At 32.3% G+C, this 26,481-nt stretch overlaps 2 protein-coding genes across 2 annotated transcripts in view; one reads left to right on the top strand and one right to left on the bottom strand.

The window, feature by feature from the left end:
* Positions 1-15,090, bottom strand: part of LOC145292028 (universal stress protein in QAH/OAS sulfhydrylase 3'region-like) — a 47,252-nt gene extending 32,162 nt beyond the window's left edge. The window contains exon 1 of the mRNA XM_080138049.1: positions 14,566-15,090. Coding sequence (XP_079994175.1) covers positions 14,566-14,650 — 85 coding nt within the window. The 5' untranslated portion in view covers positions 14,651-15,090. The remainder of the gene's footprint in view (positions 1-14,565) is intronic.
* LOC145292027 (succinyl-CoA:glutarate CoA-transferase-like) overlaps positions 1-26,481 on the top strand; it is a 144,401-nt gene that overhangs the window by 1,765 nt on the left and 116,155 nt on the right. The gene's annotated exons all lie outside the window — the stretch shown is intronic.

Raw genomic sequence — 26,481 nt, forward strand, 5'->3', positions numbered from 1 at the left:
CTTGAACTTAGTTTTTGTTCTCAATCATGTGGTGAAGCTCCACAAAGAGAGTATGCAATTCGTTTTTGCTCGCTCGTTGTCTCTAACACAATATGTAAAAGGAAAAAAGTAATAATCAAAAACACGTTTTTGTGCAGATTTTTTAGCATTTTACTTTTTAACATTTTTAATTTTTATGATTTTCCCATCACTTGATTGAAAGTTCACTTTTCTTTTCCTTCCATATCATTGATTCGCACTTCACTGACTTAACAATTTTAAAGAAAAACGAAAAATGCATAAAATCAACCCCCGGGGAAGGTGAGACAATAATGAATAATAATAATAAAACATAAAACAAAAAAAAATGTATCGCTGTTGAGAGAGAGAGAGAGAGAGAGAGAGAGAGAGAGAGAGAGAGAGAGAGAGAGAGAGAGAGAGAGACGAAGAGTAGAGTAAAAAATTTCTCACATTTTTTTGTTTTGTTTCTGAAGAAGGAGGGGGTATTTCATTGGATGAGTTCTGGTTCATTGTTGCAGATTTCCTTCCCGATTTTGACGTTAATATCGATTTGTGATGAACCAAATTTCAACTTTGTGCATATTTGTCCTTTAAAGATTTTGAAACGTGATAAATCTTAGTGATCAACGCAATTAAAATACATATTTGCTTTGGACGCTCTCACATTAAAGTACGGAGAGTATGTCCGAATTTTGTAACACACCGTCCAATGCACTCTTTGAATAAAAATAAATATAAATGAATAAAATTAATATAATGTCTCAAAATCGATGCATAGATGCATGTGTGTATTAATCGATAATGATTTGAAATAATAGTCAATTAGATTTTGAAATGTAGGTGCTTGTACAGTTCAGACCTCATAGTTGCCGATATTGGTTCGGTAAAATTCCGTTATCAGTAGGGCTACGACAACAGCATATTCTTTTTCTTGTTTTGACTCTCATGCATATCTCCAATGATATCTTATGTGTTTTATATACAGTGATGTGGCTCTCAATTAATTAATTGTGTCTAGCTGTGTCGGATATATACTCGAGAATAAAAACAATGAAAAGAATATGCTGTTGTCACAGCCCTAGTTATCAGTAACAACAACTGCTGAAAGGCAACACCACAAGATGAAATGTGGGTTCTTGAGACGGAAACCAAAAAAGAAATGAAAAAAATCCGTTGATTTATAATTGTTGCATTGTATTTTTTTTTACATTTTTAATTTTTGCTTTTTATATATAATTATTCAAAATAGTGAATGACAATAAATCTACTGGTGTGCAAATCCAGTGATTATCGGTCTTACAAAATATCATTGGATGTAATATTTTATATTATCACAGCTAAATAAAATTGCTCAATATATTAGATAGAGCAAATAAATCATAATTTAGGAATTTAAAATTTGTGGTTTGAAAAAGTTAAATTTCAAATATAGAAATGTTATTGTATGAAAGACAAAGAATACAGTATAGTAAAATATATTTCCTTAACCCATGAGTTTTCGATGTTTATACATCTCGTCGGAGGAAAAATATTAGCAAATATTATAAAAGGTTTGCTCCTAATTTGCTAAAGGTAATAAACATAGAAAATTAAATTAAATGTTTTTAAAATTTTTAAATCATTTTAGCTACGAAGAGTAAGGAAAACTGGATATTGATGCAGCAAAAAAAAAAAAGAAGGATATTGAACTTCAAATCAAAAGTGTATGTTAAATCCTGTAATGGAAGTTCTTGCTATTCGGCAGGTAAAAAGATCCAACACGTATTGTAATAAATCCAAGGAAGCTGGTAACAATCCAATATATACATATTTTCACAGCTTTTCTTCAGTTTGATTGGATATCTGGTAAATCTTTGATTATATCAATCCAGTAAAAAGTTTTTTTCATATATCAGTTTCAAAATTCAGTTCAAGTTTTTCAATCAATTTGTGAATAAAAACCAAAAGATATCCGTAGACAGGCAAATAAAGTTAAATTGAAATTAAAATTAAATGAAAATGAAAACAATTAAATAAAAGAATTGCTTATCAAACCAAAGCAAAAATAGTTTTTAAAAATCAGATGTAGTTTTTGTTATCAAGATTATATTTGTAAGTGAAAATGTTATAATGTTATATTATTAAATCGCAATATTTAAATTCTATCTTCTAAAAATAAGGAAGTGGTAGGAGGATTTAACTTTAAGAGAGGGGGAGAAAGGAATAAAAATAAAAATAAAATAAAATAAAGGGAGCGTCTAACTTATTAATCTTGAATATGAAATGTCTAGACAGGATTTGACACGATTAAAAAAAATATGTCAAGGTTTATGCTAAGAGTTAATCAGCAGGAAAGGAAAAAAAAGAAAAGAAAAAGCCTTGTCATGTTAAAAACCTAGTAATGTTAAAAAAGAAAAAGCCTAGTCATGGTAAAGAAAGAAGAAAGGGAGAAAAAAAGAAAAAAGAAAGGCAGAAAAAAATAATAAAAGCCCTACTTCTGTTTGTTTGCTCTAAACATATAATGTTGAAATTTATAATTCTAATATATAGAGTAAAATCCAATGTATATACTTAATGATAATAATATTTAATCGAAATCTTAGAGTTCAATTAATCTGTGAAAATATTGCATATAGTAACAAGGTGTATTAACATAAAAAGATATAATAATAATAATAATAATAATAATAATAATAATAATAATATTAGTAGCCTTAAAATTAGTAATAATAATAAAATAAAATAATAATAATTATAATATTACTACAAATAATCATAATAATAGTAGCATTAATAATAACAATGATAATAATGATTATTTTAATAATAATATAATATGATATAATATTAGTGCAAAAAATGATAATAATATTAATGAAAATGATGATAATAATCATGACAATATAATAATAATAATAATAATAATAATAATAATAATTACAATAGTATTATATTTGTATAATAGCACCACTACTACCAATGCTACCACTAAAACAATAATAAAATAACAATAAAAAAAATAATAGTACTAATAATAATAATGGTAAAAAACAATAACAATAATAATGATAATAATAATAATAATAATAATAAAAATAGCAATAGTAAAAGTCATGATGATAAGGATTATATCTATATGATCTACTTAAGAGTATGAAAATTTTGCTTTATAATGGTATTGATATGCGGGTGTTAAAACAGTGTTAATACAGTATTCACGCTAATTCCTAGAAGTGAAATTAGCGTTTTGGGATTTAAATTATATGTGAAAGCGTGCATGGTGAATAGGTTTAGGGAAAGTTAAAATATTGACTGCTTCAGAGATACAAAGATTACCAAATTTTAGCTCCTGGAGTGTATGATCTAGTTTTTTTCAGTATACTTCATTTGATTGAATAGGGAATCTTCCTGTTCTCTAGATTATTAATTAATGTACTATTAAAGATGTACTATCATTGGTTTGTGTTCTTTCATTTTTGAAGGAATGCATGTGGTTTGAAATTCTTATTTTTAAGTTTGAGGCTGCACTAATATAAGTGAATATTTTTAATGTATTTTCATTGTTTAATGGCTTATTCAGCTCAGGGTCGGTAATTGTTATGTTGGGAAACCGCGTTGATTGAAATTCTGAATATATGCAAGGTGAAAGCTGGCTAGTATCCTGTTGATTTATATTAGGAATATTATTAGAATTGCTATTTTGGTTGTTGTTGATGTTATTAGAATCTTGGCTACCTATATTTGCGCCCAGGGTATTTTGATTAGACTCATTATTTGTTTTGTAGATTTGGTTGCTCCTATGTGTCGGCAATTGTGTCACTATGCAAGCGTATACCACGTCTTTGCGCATGCAATCGTTATTTAGAGGGCATTCATTTTTATTTTGGCAGTCGCATTTATTTCTAAGGACTAAATTATTGGAAAGATTCTGAGCTTTTTTAATTTTCATATTATTTGTTGAAATTATAGTCTGGGCTAGATTCGGCATTGTAGAGTATGATATTTTTATAGAGTTTTTTTTTTTAATATTGTGTTGTACTTATGTGGGTACCTAAATGATTTTTCTACTATTCTAAAGAATTCCTTAGGTATGTTGGTTTTTACATTTGAGCTATATGGTGGATTGAACCATATAGCCTTCTTATGTCTTATTCTTCCGTTTTTATTATTTTGTTTTTGATTAGGAATTGTATTGTTAGGAAAATATTGTCTTGTGTTGTTGTTATTAGTTTTTATTGTCATATTGTGGGGTAATTACTGAATTTAACTTTTTCACTAGAGGGTTCTTTTTAGTTATATTCTATATGTTCTTTATATCCTGAGTTCATTAAAGCATTGTTGTAAAATGTGGATACTTGGTCAAAAGCCTTTTTGTCAGCTGACAGATTTGAGATCCGTTTGGATATAGAAGGTACTATTGAATTAATTATTGACTTTGGATGATTGGATTATTTGTGCACATAAAATAGGTTCAGATTAGGCTTATGGTAAGGGGTGTAAGATTCAGAATGTAGATTCAAGGAAATATCCAAGAAGTTGGATGTTTTTTTATTTGGGCCGACTTCAATTGTTAGACCATAATTTTTGAAAAATTTGTGTAGCTTTTTTATAGTGTTGTTGTATTGCCTAGGCCTGGATGGAGTTACAAATAATGCGTCATCTCTGTAGAGTCCTCCTTGCAGATTGTTGAATTCTATGTTAATTTCTTTTAATAAGTAAAGACCCACTAGGTCAGTTACTTGTGCAGAATCTGTGGATCCCATTATTATATCGAAATCATTAGGGGTATCTTTTATTGTCCAATATTTGCCATCACATTTTATTAAGGATCGTCTGCCTAATAGAATTAATTTTATTTCTAAATTCGTAATGTCCGAATATTTTTTTGCAAATATTAATGCCTTGTTTAATAGTATTGGTGAGATTGAGTGATAGTAATTATTGATATCAAAAGTAATGAAGTTTAATTTTTGGTTATCTTTAAGTTTTAAAAACCAATTTAGAACAGAGTCAAAACATTTCCAAAGCGGGAATTTTACTTTTTTTTGAATGGATGGTATAATCCTATCTAAGATTTTCTTACTTACTAGACCAATATCTGAACTAAATGGATAAATTAGTCTGAATTATGGGTTATCATGGAAGTTTGGTTTATGATCCTTCAGCGTAAATCTAGAAGTGCCAGGCTAACTATTTCTGTAAATTCCTGGATATTCATAAGCTTAAGTAAATTTTTAGCTTCCATATTGATTTCATCTATTTTATTTGCAGGGGCAGATTTATAGGATTTATTTAATTCTTTATATATAAATTTCTTGTAAGTATTATATTCTAATTTATAATAGTTTTTGTCTTATCAGCTGGAACAAAGATGTGTGAATTTTTCTTAACTTTAGTAGCAAAGTTATTTATTTTCCTAGTTATGGAATTAGGTGGGTATTTATGATTTTTAAATTTTTATCTTTTTGACCAGGTTTATCATCATGTTTTCAAATTTCTCAAGTTCTGGATTAAATGTGGGGTGTAAATTTTTTTTAAGATCGTAAAATTTAGCAGTTCTTTGCATTTTCTTCTGTTCCCTGTTTGAATTAATTGGAAGACCCTTTGTGAGGGTTTCGGGGTGGTGAATTTGTTCCTTTATTTTATTTTAATTCTTCATATTGGTGTTTAAATCATAATGGTAAACTTTCCATCTGACATTTATAAGGAACTTGTTAATTGCTTGTACAAGTTTGTGTATATATGTATAAACATCGAAAACTCATGGGTTAAGGAAATATATTTTGCTATACTGTATTCTTTGTTTTGCATACGATAAAATTTCTATATCTGAAATTTAACTTTTTCAAATCACAAATTTTAAATTCCTAAATTATGAGATTATATATATATATATATATATATATATATATATATATATATATATATATTATATATATAGTAGTTTTGCATTTCATTTTTCTGTCTTCATGCTTTTCTAAATATCAACAATTATATTCGTTTAATCTTTTGTTTTCTCCAAAAAATGTTGGGTGGTTGGCAAATACATGTAAAGAGTCTAGAAATCTTGATGATAAAAATAAAAAAAATAATATAAAGTCACATTTTAGACTTTAGAGTGTGGGATCAGCTGAACATTTAACATTGATTAACTACTCTCCGACTAGATAGCGTTTGAAATATATGTAACCACTTTCATATTTTAACTAAATATTAGTTACTGTGGTGGGGATTGCTACCTGGACGTAAGGTTAGTGGAATAGTTCAAGGAGACATGTAATGTTTTTACAAGTTTTTCAGGCGATTTCTTAGAAATCTTAGACATTTGCATGCACATTGTGTTAGAGATTTTTTTTATTTCATTGCGTATGTTTTCAAAATTCCTATCAGTCCTTAAAACGCTATCCAATTAAAAAATTCTATCACGGAAATCGCTGAGCATTTTACATTAAATTTATATGCGGAACTGATCCCTCGCTCTGAATTCTAAAATATTTTTGTGTGCTTGTTGAGACAGAGACAACAGATCGAATTTTTAGATATGTTTTAAGCAAAAACAATATTACTTACTTGTCATGTCGAAAATAGTATTATATCAAAAAATTACGAAAATTTATCAAGTAGAACAACTGCTATTGTGCTTTTAGTAAAAAAAAAAAAATGTCTATCATTATAGGTTGCACAAGTTGTGCGCCATAACGATGTATATAAAATGTACGTAAAATATGCATTCTGAGTTATGTACCCTTTGCGTGTAATCTTCATGTCTACTCTTAAACATGTACGAAAAATGCAATTTTCCCCAACTTTCTGTAAAAATTACTTTTAACTATAAATAACTTTCTACTCAATGAATTTTTGTAATTTTTTAATATATTACTATTTTCAACATGGCAATTAAGCAATATTTTTTTGCTTAAAATGACATATCTAAAAAAAAAAAAAAAAAAAAAAAAAAAAATCAATTTGCCGCCTGGCGCCTCTCTTTCACCAAGCACCATATTTTTACCGTTTTCTTAGGAGACTTAAATGTAATAGCCTAAAAAAAAAAAAAAAAAAGTAGAATCTCATATTTAGGGGTAGGGATAGGATCCATCAAGTGAGTTGATAGCGAGAAATGATTTTGTGTAGGCATTAATTTTTTTTGGTGCTAATGCAGAGAGTGACTGATCCGGCGATCCGCGCTATTTTTTTAAAATCGTATTTCCAGGTTTAATTAAAGTTTTATGATATGTTTTTTTATTCAATTGTAAGGTTAAAGTACAGAATAGGTACAAAACACCCTCCCCTCCCTATGTTAAGAATGTTTTTTTAAATAATCATTGCATGAGTACTTTTTTTCTTTCTATTATTATTAAAGGAGTCATTTTGAGTTAAAATCTATTGGAAAATACACATTTTCAGTGTTCATTGAGCAATGCAAACGTTTTCGGGCTCACGTCTTGTTGATGTAAAACGCGAAACGTCGATCCGAAAATGAACCGGAAAACGAAACAAACACTTTTTCCATTGTTCTAGAGAACGGTACCTCATTTCGCTTTGCGTTTCGGATTGCGGCATTTCGCTTTTTATATCAACAAGAAATAAACTTGAAAAGAAGAGACGTTCTTGGCCTTCGGGACAAGCTACACTTCAATTTCTTGTTCTCCGTCAGTGGAAGAACAATCCTTCACGACTGAGACAATTTTTATTTTTGTTCCTTTTCTCCACGTGTAAAAAACGACCCTGGTGTCTAACTCTGTCCCGTGAGGAGGCATTAGGTACCCAATGTGTAGATATTTAAAGTGTGCATTATGACTCCTCATCATGTAAAAATGTTTTTAAAAAATTGAAGGAAAAAGAAAAAATTCTAATGCCGACACAGAATTATTTTCTCACTATCAATTCAATACGGTATTTAGTGATTTTACCAAAAATTTTAAAAAGTGTAAAACATACTGATTTAGGAAAAAAAAATTAAAAATAAAGATAAAAGAATCATTCTAAACTTTTAAAATGTGCCCCCCCCCCCAATGAAGAAAACGGTGAATAACGCCAGCAATGGGAGTCATAATTCGAATATATTATATATATATATATATATATATATATATATATATATATATATATATATGGTGCCCGGAAAACTCGTCTCGGGAAAACTCGTCTCGGGAAAACTCGTCTCCGGAAAACTGGTCCCCTTTCGCTAGGTAGGAAAACTGGTCCCGTATTGAATAAATACCGATTGAAAACACATTTTATGATCATTCTTGAAGGAGATATTATTTTTTAAAATAGACTATAGCCCCCCCCCCTAATATTTTTTAAAAATATTTTTACTTGTTTAATGTTTTCTTTTCTTTTTTTTTTTTTTAAATAAAATCGATTTTCTAAGTGTCCGTTTTCTACCTAACTGGCTAAGTTCTTAGTGGTTTCACTTCTTTTAAAGCGTTTATTATGTTCATACAAAGTTAATTACAATTTTTTTGTTCTTATTTTAACGATATTTTTTGGAGTCATAAAAACAATAATTAAAAACAAAACCAAAAAATTAAAAAACAGGGAGCGATTCGATTTTTCGTTACTTTTTTGTTTTGTTTTTTATGATAGTTTTTTTGTTGTTATGTTTTTGTTTTCTCTCATACCAAATGCACTCATGCGTTATTTAAAATTATAATTTTATCAATTATCAACATTTATTGTCGTCCTGTCAAATTTTGCAAAAATTAACTAATAAATTAAAAACGAAATATTTTTTTGGCGCGAGAGATGCCATGTGCTAACAATCTCTCGTTAACTAATTTTTAATTTTTTTTAATTTTTACTTCAAAATTCTAAAATCAATCATTAAGAGAAAAAGTAATCACTAAATAAATTTATTAATCAATTTTCTTGAAAATCCCGCTATCGTTTATGAAGAATCTTTTTAATTTCATTTTTTGTTGGTTGTTTTTCGGAGGGAGATATAGTTTTAACCCCCCCCCACTCTCTCTCCCTCTCTCTAAATTATATTTTAAAAAATATTAAAATTTATTATTTTCTTTTTAAAACCAAATCTCCCTCAGTAATTTCTTTAATTTTCTATTTTTTAGCGATTATCAAGACCCCTAAGATGTGATATACCGGACATTATTTCTAGTTCGGGTTTGTATTACTGTACACATAGATTTGAAAAAGTTGTCAAAAAACAAATATATAACAAATAAATGTTATCAAAGGCAAGATAAATTACTTTTCTACCAAACTGGATATAATTTTCGTGTTTTTATTTAATTTAACATGTTTATTCAGCTCAAAAAGCATACAGTGTTTACCGATGTATTGGAAAATTCAAAATGGCGGCCGACTCTCTCTTTAACACGGTAAGTTCGGGAAAAGGTGTTATAAATAATAAACTAGACAAAATACTATTAAAAAACCACCGAATATATGTCAAGTTATGTCACGGTAACATATATTGAAAAGGTATTATAAATAATAAACTAGACAAAATACTGTTAGAAACTCGCTCAAAAAACAACCAACAAAAAAATGAAATTAAAAAGATTCTTCATAAACGATAGCGGAGTTTTCAATAAAATTGATTAATAAATTTATTTAGTGATTACTTTTTCTCTGAATGATTGATTTTAGAATTTTGAAGTAAAAATTTAAAAAATTAAAAATGAGTTAACGAGAGATTGTTAGCACATGGCATCTCTCGCGCCAAAAAAATATTTCGCTTTTAATTTATTAGTTAATTTTTGCAAAATTTGACAGGACGACAATAAATGTTGATAATTGATAAAATTATAATTTTAAATAACGCATGAGTGCATTTGGTATGAGAGAAAACAAAAACATAACAACAAAAACTATCATAATTAAAAAACCAAAACAAAAAAGTAACGCTCCCAGTTTTTAATTTTTTTGTTTTGTTTTTTTTATTATTGTTTTATGACTCCAAAAAACATCGTTAAAATAAGAAACAAAAAAATTGTAATTAACTTTGTATGAACATAATAAACGCTTTAAAATAAGTGAAACCACTAAGAACTTAGGCAGTTAGGTAGAAAACGGGCAATCGATTTTATTTAAAAAAAAAAAAAAAAACATTAGACAAATAAAAATATTTTTTTTAAAAATATTAGCTGGGGGGCTATAGTCTATTTTAAAAAGCAATATCTCCTTCAAGAACGATCATAAAATCGAAATTTATTCAATACGGGACCAGTTTTCCTACCTAGCGAAAGGGGACGAGTTTTCCCGAGACGAGTTTTCCTAAATTCATATATATATATATATATATATATATATATATATATATATATATATATATATATATATATATATATATATATATATATATATATATATATATATATATATATATATATATATATATATATATATATATATATATATATATATATATATATATATATATATATATATATATATATATATATATATATATATATATATATATATATATATATATATATATATATATATATATATATATATATATATATATATATATATATATATATATATATATATATATATATATATATATATATATATATATATATATATATATATATATATATATATATATATATATATATATATATATATATATATATATATATATATATATATATATATATATATATATATATATATATATATATATATATATATATATATATATATATATATATATATATATATATATATATATATATATATATATATATATATATATATATATATATATATATATATATATATATATATATATATATATATATATATATATATATATATATATATATATATATATATATATATATATATATATATATATATATATATATATATATATATATATATATATATATATATATATATATATATATATATATATATATATATATATATATATATATATATATATATATATATATATATATATATATATATATATATATATATATATATATATATATATATAAACAAACAATAATAAAGCAAGCTATGCAACGTGCAACGATGTTTTTTTGTTTCTGGAACTCGGTTTGGCGAACCTGAACGAGAATCGGCGGTCTTGCAGTTCAATCCCGGCAAAGTTCGACAACTCTAAAAGGGTCACATCAGTATTTTACACCGTCAAATCACGAATATTACGAATTATTATTTTTAAAATAAAATTAAAAATTATTAAAGTTTTAAAATTAAAAAAAAAATGTAATTAATATAAAAAATATTGTAATATTTGTAGTACTTGATTAAATTTACATTAGGGGCGCGGCGTGGCGTGGCGGATGTGATGTTGGGGCGCGAGCGGGGGGGGGCGGATGTGATATTGGGGTGCGCACGCCCCAACATCACATCCGCCCCCCCGCTCGCGCCCCCAATGTAAATAGTAAAATCTTCGAAAAATGTTAAATGGTGTTCTAATTGGTAAATGTCGGTGCGTTACTTACGGAAAAACGTTTAACTAAACTGCAAAAGCACCTATTAAGCCACATAAGTTCTATAATTGAATACCCCTCCCGCAAAAAAAGAATGAAAAACATAAAGATGTTTGGTGCTTATGTTTTTGTAAACCACATTAAAAACTACGTAAGACAAAAAAAAAAGTTCCCCAATTTGTTGTACTTTTCTTTAACTGTAAGTCATTAAAAAAAATGTCAGTCCGTAATTTTTTGATTGGTACGCCATGTGAGAAGGCAGTTTGCTAGGTGAAGCAAGCAAGCCGTCGTTCATGCTGCAGCGCGCGCGTAGCGTAAACGGAAGCTGCAAAATGGTGGAAAGTTATTCGTGGGTTAATACCATGCAAACGGTAAATTTGCCCCAAGTTTGACTATCAGATTCGTTGTCATCGACCTCAATTACCTATAAAAAAACAAATTAGAGTGGTCGGTGTTCTGTAGTAGCGGATCTGAATATTTACCATTTTATTTTTAGATTTCGATGTACTAAAAACGAATCGGAAAACCGTTTCCGTCGCAAAAAAATAGTTTTCATGATATGAAGAAATTACTTTTTCGAAAAGTGGGTGGTATTTATTTGCTTCCCCATTGAGCAAATTAGGCACAAGGCCGTTTTTTAATGTGGAGAGAGAGGGAGGGAAAGGGGGGGCAGCTTCCGAGAGGTGGGAAATGGGAGCTGGATAGAAACTGTTAGTATGAAGGGTTGCCCCCACAGTGACCAAGGTCAGATATGTGGGGTTACCCCCACATATGGTCTTTGCTAGTCATAGCTTGCAGCATCTGTCGGAACAGATACTACACTTTGATCTTGTCCCCCGTGCCCCGGGGTTTGTTGGATTTATTTGCTTCCCCACTGAGCAAATTGGGCACAAGGCCGTTTTTTAATGTGGAGAGAGAGGGAGGGGGGAGGGAAAGGGGGGGGACAAGCTCCTGAGAGGTGGGAAATGGGAGCTGGATAGTAACTGTTGGTATGAAGGGTTGCCCCTACATTGACCAAGGTCAGATATGTGGGGTTACCCCCACATATGGTCTGTGCTGGTCGGTGGGGGCCGATGTGGGTGGTTTGAACTTAAAATGAGTATCCACTTTCTGGCCACCTGAGTGAGGGGGCATTTTTTTTTTTTTAGTGTTTATTGGCTAAAAGGTTTTTTTTCGATTTTTTTTTTTTTTTTTTTTGGTTTTCATCTTTCAATAAAGACACGAGGAAATTAAAAAATAAAGAAAAATCGGTATTATTTTACTTTAAGGCTCGTCTCACATTCGTATAGAAAATTTTTTTGTCTTTTTGTAGTTTTCGGTGTGCTTGTAGTTTTCGGTGTGCTTATATATAATAATAATATATATTATATATAAGAATATAGTAACCGTTTCCGTTGCAAATTTACCGTTTGTATGGTATTAACCCCTTAACTCTGGGACTATTTTCCATTTCACAGCCCAGCCTTCGTTTACGCTACGCTCCAGCATAAAAAAGGCTGTTAAATGTGCACTCGCGCACCAAACTACATTGTCACAGTGTAGTATTGGCGAAAATTCAAAATTAGACGAAAAAAAAATATAGTTTTCCAAATATGAAACCATGTAATTCTGTTATCACGGCTGACCATTTTTGTACGCGCAAGCGCGCGATGGTATTAACCCCTGAACTCTAGGACTATTTTCTATTTCACAGCCTAACCTTCGTTTACGCTACGCGTGAGCATAAACGCAGGCTGTTAAATGTGTACTCGCGTACCAAATTGCCTTGTCACAGTGTAGTATTGGTGAAAAATTAAAATTAGACGAAAAACAAGTAGTTTTCCAAATATTAAACCATATAATTCTATATGTTATCATGGCTGGCCATTTTGTACGCGCAAGCGCGCACATAGCCTAGCCAATAAACACACAAAAAATGCCCCCTCTCTCAGGTGGCCAGAAAGTAGGTACTCATTTTAAGTTCAATTTCCATGGAAACTGTTCAAAAAAGTAATTTCTTCATATCATGAAAACTATTTTTTGCGACAGAAACGGTTTGCAGATTCGTTTTTAGCACATCAAAATCTACAAAAAAATATTTTGTTATTTACGTACGTGAGACGAGCCTTAGAGTAAAATAATACCAAAAAAATTAGGGTTTAAATTACATTATTCATATTGTTATAAGCTTCGAAAGATAGCGAGTCTACATAGATCACTCCTTTTTTAATGGCGAATTCTGACACTCCTAGTAAAATACTGATATGACCCTTCTAGAGTTGTCGAACTTTGCCGGGACTTAACTGCAAGACTGTCCTATAATCTTTATAGTATGCTTTAGTATGTAGTATAGTTTCCAAGGTGGGGGGGGGTTACTCCGAAAGCCATTCTTAACATAGAGAGGTTGGGTATGTTTATACTACGCTGGGTTAGATCGTAAAAAAAAAAAAAAAAATACCAACTGCAGAATACTGGTTAAGATTAAAGGGGGATGATTGTCGCCTTCGGTTTTAATTTTATGTGGTTGTCTTTCCATTGTCGTAACTCGTTACCTGATTTTAACGAAAACCAGGTTGGATGGGGGGGGGGGGGCTGATTTATACAGCCACCGAATGTGTACACTGGCAGATGAACTAATAACTAATTATCTTAAATGATCAATTAATCGCGAAAGAAAGTTGACTTTTTACATGTGTAAGTTTACAATTTAAATAAAAATTAAAAAAAATGTAAAAGAAAAAAAATCACATTAAAAAAGAATTTCATATCGAATAGCTTCTCATCACAATTCTATTTTAGATTGCGATTTTTATAAATGGTCTCTATTTTTTTATTTTGCCTTTAGCCTAAAATAGAAACGTAAAAATGCAAGAATTTTAACTTTTTAGTTTTTTTTTGTCAACGAAATGAATGAACTACAACTGCGTTGAATCGCTTTCATTACGACAGGTGTTCCGACAACTGTCAACTTTCTTGTTACCTGGGCGAAAGGAAGTAAACAACAAAAAGTTATTTCTTGTCTAAAAATAAAGAAAATATTTTATTGAACTAAAAAAAATTTTTTTTTAATGCGTGGAATAACATTCAGCAATCCGCTTTTATAAAGAAGAGATGAAGAAAAAGAAACGAAGATGACGTTTAGTTGAAAAAATGTCAAAAAACTACTTACATTGCCACGCGTTGTCGGAATGTTCACTTTGATCAATTGCAATCACGACGGTCCGTTTCTCCCGAGGTTCATCACTTTCAGCCATTCTCGGAGAAATCCTTGTAGTTTTTGTAAATATCAAACAACGACAAAAACAACAACAAAAAAAAAAGGTTCAGTAATAATAATTGATTATTTATTAATGCTGATGAAAACGCAATACTAGATCAATGCTAAATAACTCTCATATTGTGCGACATTTTTTTTTTTTTGTTACGTATACAGTTTGTTGATCAAGCAGACAAATATCTTAATTTGAACGACACTGGAATAAGAAGTGTCTGACATAATTTTGCTGCTACTGCTGCTATAGCGACGGCGATGCGGGGTTCGTTAGCAGCAGCAGCAGCTTCACTAAAGAGAAGACGGATTCGTGGTTGCGTTCAAAGTGACTAGCTTTTCTGTCCTCGGTCACGGGAGGAGAAATCATCCTCGACGAGGACGAGTTTTGTTTTTCTCCCAATCCAAAGCACACTTTTTGAAGGGAAGGTCCACACACGCACACAGTAAAAAATGACTCCGTATCTACATTTCTGCATAAAAGAAGGAAAAATAAATAATAATAATGAAAATGTTGGGTGCATCAGGTGGTTTTAAATGATGTTGGAAGCCAGGTGAAAAATGTTAACATTAAAAGATTGAAGTTAAAGGTGATTCACTGATTCTGCTATTACAATGAAATGATATTAATTACTAGAAAATGCACAGATTAAAAAAAAGATTAGCCGAATTTAAATGTTATTTTAATTAATTTAGCTACATCAAATCCTTTCCTTTGATTAATATAATTTATAATCACTTTTAACTTTGCTCTAATGAAAAAGAGTTAAACATCAGCCCCTCCCCCTCCTTGTCTTCAACTCTCAATGATTTTTAGCTAAATGAAAATTAAAAAGAAGAATTGTTTCCTCAAACATTAATTATAATTAATAATTAATGTAGATGAAGAAAGAAAAGGTAGACCGTGGATTTGAAACTATTTTTCGATTGTGTAGGTTTTAGCATTCCAAATTCACTTTTCAATTTGGTACCATGTGTGTGGGAGCACAGTTCGATAGATTTAAGTGTAACAAAATGAAATGGAGAAATAAGACGAATGCAAAATGCCAACATTTATTAAGCACACAATTCAATAAACACAGTTTCTGTCTTTATTTGCCTCCTTATGAGTTGTAGTTGAAGTAAGAAATAGTTCTGATGTTAGTGTATTTTTTATTCTTTTAAAAGCTGACACTCAATTGTTCAAGTCCAATTTTTATCTTTTTTGAGTAAGTCATTCAAAGGTACGTATAGTTTATGCATGTTCTTTATGAATACTTGATAAGAGTTGGCTGGTTTAAGACAGCTTTGGAGTTCAGTGATATTTCTTCACAAGACATATTTTTCTTCTGCCTGCTCTGAACCAGGGCATCTCCTGTTCTTGTCAAAGATATGCCCGAGATACCTTATTTCCATCATAAAAATCACATTTTGTTTCTTTTATCTTGAACCTGAAATTACATTATTCTTACAAAAACCTTTTATATCTGCAATGTTCCTTGATATATTTGCCTGATATTACAATGTCATCCAGGTAGACACATGCAAAGTCCAGACCGCCCAGCATGGTGTCCATGACCTGCGAGAATATAACAGGTGCAACCTTAACCCCATATATGGATATTGATATGTAGGAGTTTTTGACACTCCTCCTCAACAAGGATCTGAAGATAAGCATCGCTTAAGTCCGCCTTAGAAAAAATTACTCTACAATTCAGTTTATTAAATATCTCCTCTGCTGTGGTGAGAGAATAGTGGTAATCTCTAAGAGCTGCATTAAAACTCGTTGAAAAATCCACACAGACACAAATTTGGTTGGACTTTTCCTTTACATATATAGTGGGAGCAATCCATTCACTGGAACTCATTTTGGACAGTAAACCAGAATTTTCTAGTTGGTCAAGTTCTTCATTTATTTTTTTCTACTGATACAAATGAGATGTTTCCTTTTCTTTTGAATACAGACTAAACATTTTCTTTTAGCTCAAATGCAGTTGTTGTTTTAGTGCATCCCTGCTGAGAATAAGTTTCGGAAAATTTTCTTTTAATCTGTCTTTCAGGTCTTACACATCTGTTGTTGAATTTCCCACCTTTTGGCCAAAATTATTCATTAGTTGATCCCACAAATTAAACTGCTCTATCCAGTTAGTTCCAAATAAATTTTCAGAACTTTTATGGATAAAAACTTTTCATTTCTTTGTGATTCCTCTTAGTGTTACAAATAGTATTATCTTACCTTTCAAATGTGATTTTATCTCCTGTTACTGCATGGACTGTTTTGTCTGTCTTTTTCATCGTTTTTTTTTTTTTTTAAATTTTCTCCATGTGTGAAGATTAATGATTGAGAAGTTCAAGCCAGAATCTAGTTGCAGCTTTACTGTTTTATTTTATACTAGCGGAGCTACCTGGCATTGCTTGGGACCGTATAAACAATGAAAAAATTGAATTTGATTTTGAATATATTTGTTATTCTTAGGAGAGAGGAATGTCTATGTATCATTTGCTATTTCGAGCAAAAGTATATTTACCTACCTAGGACGGGTATTACGCATATGAAATAATTGTATCTTACCTAGGGTAGGTAATTTACAGTTTGTATATGAAATAATTTTACCTTTGCAAGGACGGGTAATATACAACACATACTTAAAATAATTTTACCTACACTAAGACGGGTAATTTAAATACATATATGAAACAATTTCACAAGCGTTTTTTTTACCTCAAAACGGACATTACTCTCCCCAACCCAACCCCCAAAAGAAAACGCAAGAGCACGTTTAAAATTAACATAATGATGCTGCTTCCTACCCACCACTACAGCCATCACATCATTCCCGGATAATAACATAAAAATTTTTAAATAAATATAGATTACTCCCTAAAGAAACTGTCCTAGTAAACTTTCATAGAAAACCAACAATATATATGTATTAATCTAATTTTGAGATCGTAAACTGTTTAAGCCATATCCGAAATCGCTTGACAAATGAAGTAACTTTTTTTTTTTTTTTTATATTCTGCCACCCTCATTTTATCCAGCGCGACACTGATTATTCTGCTAGTATATATTTGCCTTTACCCCATTCAATCCTGAGCAACGCCAGGAATTTTGCTAATATATATTTCCATCAATTTCTTTCGATTCTGGGTGAAGCCGAGGATATTGCTAGTAAATTTCCTCACCTATCTCAATCTTGAGCAACCCTGGGTATTCTGCTAGTGTATATGTGCAGTTATCTAATACAATCCTGAGTGACACCAAGTATTTGTCTATTCTGTATTTGTACTTATCTCATTCATCCCCCAGGCAACGCCAGGTACTCTGTTAGTATTTATTTACACTTGCATTATTGAATCCAGGGCGATGCCTGGTATTCTGCTTCTATATATTTCCACCTATATCATTCAATCCGGGGAAGTGGAGAGCATTCTGCTAATATATATTTCAACCTATCTCATTCAATCCCAAGTGATGCTGGATATTTTGCTAGTATATATTCTAACCTACTTCATTCAATCCCAGGAAATACCGCATATTCGGCTAGTATATATCTCCATCAATCTCAGTACATCCTGGGCGACACTAGGTATTCTGTTAGTATATATTTCAATCAATCTCATCCAATACAAGGCAATGCCAGGTATTCTGCTAGTATATATTTGCATCTGTCTCATTGGATCCCATGCGCTCGTGTATTCTGCTTGCATACATTTGCATGTATCTCATTCAATCTCGAGTTTAATCCAATCACGGGCCCTGCTGGGGAATCTGCTAGTACAGATATCCACCTATGTCATCCAATCCCGGGTGATGCTAGGTATTTTGCTAGTATATATACACCTATTCCACACAATCCCAGGCTCTGCCGGGTATTCTGCTAGTACATATATCCACCTATGTTATCCAATCCCAGGCATAGCTGGGTATTCTGCTAGTACATATATCCACCTATGTCATCCAATTCTGGCCAATGCCGGGCATTCTGCTAGTATATATATCCATCAATTTCTTCCAATATTGAGCAACACCGGGTATGATGCTAGTAAAATTATCGAACTATGTCATCCAATCCCGGGCGACACCAGATATTCTGCTGTTATATATATCCACCTGTGTCGTCAAATCCTGGGCGACGCTTGGTATTTGGATAGTACATATATCAACCAATCTTATCTGATCCCAGGCGACGCCGGGCATTCTGCTAGGAAACATTCCACCTATGTCATCAAATCCCGGGCAACGCCGGGTATTCTACTAACACAAATGCACATATTTAATCCAATCCCGGGCTACACCGGGTATTCTTCTAGTACATATATTGACCTATGTCATCCAATCTCGGGCGACGCCAGGTATTTTGCTAGTACATATATCAACAAATCTTATCCAATCCAAGACGACTCTGGGTATTCTGCTAGGAAACATTTCACCTATTTCATCCAATCCCGAGCCATGCCGGGTATTCTGCTAATACATATTTCATCCAATCCTGGGCTGTGCTTTCTATTCTGCTAGTACATATATCCACCTATGCCATTCAATCCCGGACAATGACGGGTATTTTGCTAGAACATATATCAACCGATCTTATCCGACCCCAAGCGACGCTGGGTATAGCTAGGAAACATTCCACCTATTTCCTCCAATCCTGGGATATGCCGAGTATTCTGCTAGTACATATATCAACCTATCTCATCCAATCACAGGATATACCGGGTATTCTGCTAGTACATATATCCACCCATGTAATCCAATCCCGAGCAATGCTGGGTCTTTTGCTAGTACATATATCAATCAATCTTATCTGATCCCAGGCGATGCCAGGTATTCTGCTAGGAAACACTCCACCTATTTCATTGAATCCTGGGCCATGCTAGTACATATATCCACCTAGGTAATACAATCCCGGGCAAAGCCAGGTATTCTGCTAGTACATATACACCTATTTCATCCAATCCCAGGCTATGCTGGATATTCTGCTAGTACCTATGTAATCATATCCCGGGCGACACCGGTTATTTTGCTAGTGCATATATCAAGCAATTTTTTCCAATCCCAGACGACGGCAAGTGTTCTGCTAGGAAACATTCCATGAATTTTATCCAATCCTGGGCAATGCCAGGTAATCTGCTAGTACATATATCCACCTATGTAATAAAATTCCTAGCGACTAGGTATTCTGCTAGCACATATGCACCTATTTCATCAAATCCCGGGATACGCATTGTATTCTGATTGTACATATATCCACCTATGCCATTCAATCCGAGGCGATGCCGGGTATTTTGCTAGTACATATATCAACTAATCTTACCTGCTCCCATGCAACGCCGGGTCCTCGGCTAAGAAAAATTCTCCCTATTCTTTCAATCCCGGACCATGCCTGGTAATCTGCTAATACATATATCACCTATGTCATCCAATTCCGAGCGACACTGGGTATTTTGCTAGTACATATATCAACCAACAGGCGATGCTGGGTATTCCGCTAGGAAACATTCCACCTATTTTATCCAATCCCAGGCTATGACGGGTTTTTTTGCTAGTACATATATCAACCAACTTTTTCCAATCCCATGCAATCCCGAGTGTTTATTCCATGAATTTTTTCCAATCCCGGGCCATGCCGGGTAATCTGTTAGTACATATATCCACCTATGTCATCCAATCCCAAGCTATGCCGAGTATTCTGCTAGTACATCTATCCACCTATGTCATCCAATCCTGGGCGATGCCGGGTAGTTGGCTAGTACATATATCAACCAATTTTTTCCGATCGCAGGCAATGCTGAGTGTTCTGCTAGGAAACATTCCATGAATTTTATCCAATCCTGGGCCATGCCGGGTAATCTGCTAGTACATAGTGAAACAAACGTCACTCGGAAATGAAGATCAGGCTACGCCTGGGAGGTTGTACTTTAGAGAAACAAACGTCACTTAGAAATGAGGAGGAGGCTACGACTGGGAGGTCGAGCTTTAGAGAAAAAAACGTCACTCGGAAATGAGGAGGAGGCTATGCCTGGGTGGTCAAGCTTTAGAGAAATCAAACATCACTCAGAAATGAGGAGGAGGCTATGCCTGGGTGGTCGAGGTTTAGAGAAACAAAAGCTACTCAGAAATGAGGAGGAGGCTAGGCCTGGGGGTTTGAGCTTTAGAGAAATAAAGCTACTCGGAAATGAGGAGGAGGCTACGCCTAGGAGGTCAAGCGTTAGAGAAACAAACGTAACCTGGAATGACTCATGACTCAGCATTTTTTAAAATACTTATAAATATCATTAGAATCGATTTAAAATGATAAGAATTATGTAATGTTTAACGTTAAAATGTCACTTTTTTGCCCCCACTCTGCAGATAAACGCCCAGCTGACCAACTTACAGTTGATGGTTTGAGCCAAAAATTCGATATTTGTCGTCCGGAGGGTCGAGCTTTAATATGATACCAAATTTTGAATTTTTTTTGTGTCTGTCGAAAGTTTTTAGCGAATATACAAACATACTCACATACACACATTTTCGCTTTTATATATTAGACTAGCGGGGCAACCTGGCGTTGCTCGGGACTGTATAAACAATGAGAAAATTGAATTTGTATATTTGTTATTCTTAGGAGTGAGGAATTTTTAATGTGTATGTATCAAAATAGCGAAGGATACATACATTATTTACCTAGCTAGGACGGGTTTTACACGTATGAAATAATCGTATCTTATCTAGGGTAGATAATTTACAGCATGTACATGAAATAATTTTACCTTTGCAAGGACGGTGAATATACAACAAATTTAAAATAATTTTACCTACACTAAGACGGGTAATTTAACACATATATGAAACAATTTCGCATACTCTTTGACCCCAAAACGGACATTACTCTCTCCAACCAACCCCCAAAAGAGCACTTAAAATTAACCCAACCCTCAAAAGGAACTTAAAATTAACGTAATCATGCTTCTTTCTACCCACCTCTCCAACCCTCACATCATGCCCGGATAAAAAATTCAAAAAAATATAGATCACCACCACCCCCTATAGAAACTGGCCTAGTAACTTTTCATAGTAAACCAACAATAAATGTATTAATCGAATTTTGAGATCGTAAACTGTTTTAGCCATATCTGGAATCGACTTCACAAATGAAGTAATTTTGAGATAGGAAATTGTTTAAGGTATTTACAGTACAAATTTTATATTCTGCCACCTTCAATTAATCCAGAGTGACGCTGATTATTCTGCTAGTATAAATTTGCCCCTATCTCATTCAATACAGGGCAATGCCAGGAATTCTGCTAATAGATATTTCCATCAATATCCTTCAATCCCGGGTGATGCCGGAGATATTGTTAAGATATTTTCTCACCTATCTCATTCAATCTTGAGCAATGACGGGTATTCTGCTAGTGTATATGTGTAGCCATCTTATACAATCCAGAGTGACGCCAAGGATTGGTCTATTCTAACATATCTTATTCAATATCAGGCAATGCCAAGTATTCTGTTAGTATTTATTTGAACCTGCCTCATAAAATCTCGGATGATGCCTGGTATTCTGCTAATATATATTTCCACGTATCTCATTCAATCCCAAGCGATGCTGGATATTTTGCTAGTATATATTCTAACCTACATTATTCAATCCATGGCAATGCTGGGTATTCTGCTAGTATATATCTCCATCAATCTCCTTAAATCCTGGACAACGCAAGGAATTCTGCTAGTATATATTTCAATCAATCTCATTCAATCCCAGACAACTCCAGGTATTCTACTAGTATATATTTGCATCTATCTCATTCAATCCCAGGCGCCTGTGTATTCTGCTAGCATACATTTGCATGTATCTCATTCAATCTTGAGTTACTCTGGGCATTCTGCCAGTATATATTTGTGTCTATCTCATTTAATCCTATAATTCTTGGATACGTTACTAATTTTGACAATCATTTTCATGATTAAATCCACATTATCACCCCGCTCTTACTAAAATAAGAACTTTCATACATTGTCTGGGCTGTTTATTTCATTGCACACTTACCAAAAAATAACTCACATTTCATTATTTTGCATAATTCTTGGATATGTTACTAATTTCTACCATCATTTTTATGATTTAACCCACATTATCGCCCCTATTACTAAAATAATAACTTAGAGATATTATCTGGGCTGTTTATTTAAAAACAGACCAATCATATAACTCACATTTCATAATTTTTCATTATTCTTGAATATGTTATTAATTTCGACAATCATTTCTTATGATTTAACCCACATTATTGCCCTTCTCTTACTAAAATAATAACTTTGACACATTCATTGGGATGTTTATTTCATTGCAAAAATACTAATCAAATAAGTCTCATTTCATCATTTTTACATTACAAACACACCAATCAATAGTCACGTTTACTCGTGAACCGTTTTTGCGATTTCAGGACTGTCTTCACATCCCTCACCCCACTGTTAAAAATATACATGAAATATTCCCAAGTAGTTACTCATCTCATAATGACCAAGTTCATTGTTGCTTAACTTTGGTGATCTACATAAAGCATTTTGTATTCCCAAGTAGTCAGCAATCTGAAAATGACCAAGCTCATTGTTGCTTTACTTTGGTGATCTCTGTAAATTATTTGGAATTACCAAGTAGTTACCCATCTGAGAATAACCGGGACAATGTTATTTAACTTTAGAGATCTATAATATGGCATTTGGTGTTCCCAAGTAGCTACCCATCTGATAATGACCAGGCTCCATGTTGATTAACTTTGGTGATTTATATAAAGCATTTGGTGTTCCCAAGTAGTCACCCATCTTATAATGACGAGGCTGAAGGTTGCTTAACTTTGGTGATCTATATAAAGCATTTGGTGTTCCCAAGTAGTCACCCATCTGAGAATGACTGAGACAATGTGGCTTAACTTTGGTGATCAACATGAAGAATTTAATGTTCCCAAGTAATTAACCATCTCCTAATGACGAGGCTCAAGGTTGCTTAACTTTGGTGATCTATAAAAAGCATTTGGTGTTCCCAAGTAGTTACCCATCTGATAATGGCCAGGCTCTATGTTGCTTAACTTTTGTGATCTACATGAAGCATTTGGTGTTCCCAAATAGTCACCCATCTGAAAATGACCTCACACATTGTTGCTTAACTTTAGTGATCTACAAAAAGCATTTGGTGTCCTAAAGTAGTTACCCATCTAGTAATGACTGGGCTCCATGTTGTTTAACTTTGGTGATTTACATAAAGCATTTAGTGTTCCAAAGTTGTTACTCATCTGTTAATGACCAGCCCCATGTTGCTTAACTTTGGTGATCTACATAAATCATTTGGTGTTCTCAAGTAGTTATCCATCTAATAATGATTAAGCTCATTTTTGCTTACCTTTGGATCTACATAAAACATTCTGTATTATGACTATAAACCCATCTAATAATGACCAAGCTCATTGTTGCTTAACTTTGGTGATCTACATAAAGCATTTTATATTCCCAAGTAGTCACCCATCTAATAATGACCAAGCTCATTGTTGCTTAACTTTGATGATCTACATAAAGCATTTTGTATTCCCAAGTAGTCACCCATCTGATAATGACCAAGCTAATTGTTGCTTAACTTTGATGATCTACATAAAGCATTTTGTATTCCCAAGTAGTCACCCATCTGATAATGACCAAGCTAATTGTTGCTTAACTTTTGTGATCTACATAAAGCATTCTGTATGTCCAAGTAGTCACCCATCTGAGAATGACCAAGTTTATTGTTCCTTAATATTGATGATCTACATAAAGCATTTTGTATTCTCAAAGAGTTACCCATCTGATAATGACCAAGCTCATTGTTGCTTAACTTTGGTTATCTACATACACAATTTTGTATTTCCAAGTAGTCACCCATCTAATAATGAGCAAGCTGCATTCAAGAGAGGTCACTCGCATATTATAACAATGAATGTATATTATTCTAATTGTATTGGACAATGAAGCTACATCAAAGGGAGGTCACTTGCATATAATAACAATGAGTGTATATTATTCTAATGTTATTCAACAACGAAGCTACATCCAAGGGAGGTCACTCACATATTCTTACAATGATTGTATATTATTCTAATGGTATTTGACAACGAAGCTCGATCCAAGGGAGGTCACTTGCATATTATAACAATGATTGTATAAGCAGGAGGTCATGTCTAGCTTTAGAGAAACAAATGTAACTCGAAAATAAGGAGGAGGTCATACCTGGCATGTCTAGCTTTAGAGAAACAAACATCACTCAAAAATAAGGAGATCATGCTTAGCATGTCTAGCTACAGAGAAACAAACGTCACCTGAAAATAAGGAGGAAGTCATGCCTGGCATATCAAGCTTTAAATAAGCGCAGTGTCTAATAAAAAATATATGGATATGTATATTTATACTGTAAAAACATCTTAAAAATTATTTATTCGGATAAAGACTGCAGTGCACAAGCACCTTCAAAATTGTCGCGTCAGACCTATACTGCACAACCACCTTCAAAATTTTCGAGTCAGACCTATACTGCACAAGCACCTTCAAAATTGTCAAATCGGACCTATACTGCACAAGCACCATCAATATTTTCAAATCGGACATATACTGCGCAAGCACCTTCAAAATGTCAAATCGGACCTATACTGCACATGCACCTTTAAAATTGTCAAATCAGATCTATATTGCACAAGCGCCTTCAAAGTTTTTCAAATCGGACTATACTGCACAAGCACCTTAAAAATTTTTTTAAATCGGACTTATACTGCACAAGCACCTTCAAAATTTTTCAAATCGAACTTATACTGCACAAGCACCTTCAAAATTCTCAAATCAGGCCCATACTGCGCAAGCACCTTCAAAATTTTTTAAATTCGACCTATACTGCACAAGCACCTTTAATTTTTTTAAATCGAACCTATACAGCACATTCACCTTCAAAATTATCAAATCGGACCTACACTGCACAAGCTCCTTCAAAATTGTCAAATCGGACTTATACTGCACAAGCACCTTCAAAATTGTCAAATCGGACCTATACTGCACAAGTACATTCAAAATTGTCTAATCGGACCTATACTGCACAAGCACCTTTAAAATTGTCAAATCGAACCTATACTGCACAAACACTTTCAAAATTGTCATATTATTTTAACACGAATTCCTTAGTGTAGTATCAGTCTCAGCATTAAATTGACTTTAATCCTCATTATCCTTAATTCAGGATTATATAAAAAACATCCCCTTCCAATACTAAGTATGGCTTTATAAATAATAATGATTTTATTTCAGATGTGATTTTTGGAATATGACATCTTGTCTCAATGTAGTACATGAAAATAAATATTCGGTAGACAATAACGCTACATAATACTGTTACTTGGTCTTTTTGCCAAGATCATAGTGTAGTATTAGTTCTTAGAATTCAAGCGGTTCTATCTTTTCTCTCACCCCTCCCGCTAAACAGTTAGGATATTATATTGTTACTAATACAAAAAAGAAAATAGCCGTATGTTTTGTTTTGCTAACATGCCGACTCGTTCTTTACACGATTTTTGAAATATTACGAATAAGCACTCAGCATGCAGATTCATTCACTTGATTTTTGGAATGAGCAGTTCAGTGATGTGATTTTTGGAATATGACATCTTGTCTCAATTTAGTACACGATAAATATAAATTATGCATCGTTTTTTAATAGAATACGGTTCGATAGACAATAACGCTACATAATACTGTTACTTGATCTTTTGGCTAAGGTCAAAGTGTAGTATCTGTTCTTAGAATTCCAGCTGTCCTATTCTTCGGCTTCCTCCCTCTAA

This window comes from Euprymna scolopes, chromosome 13 (assembly GCF_053919585.1).
Source record: "Euprymna scolopes isolate OS-2025 chromosome 13, ASM5391958v1, whole genome shotgun sequence".
Lineage (NCBI taxonomy): Eukaryota > Metazoa > Mollusca > Cephalopoda > Sepiida > Sepiolidae > Euprymna > Euprymna scolopes.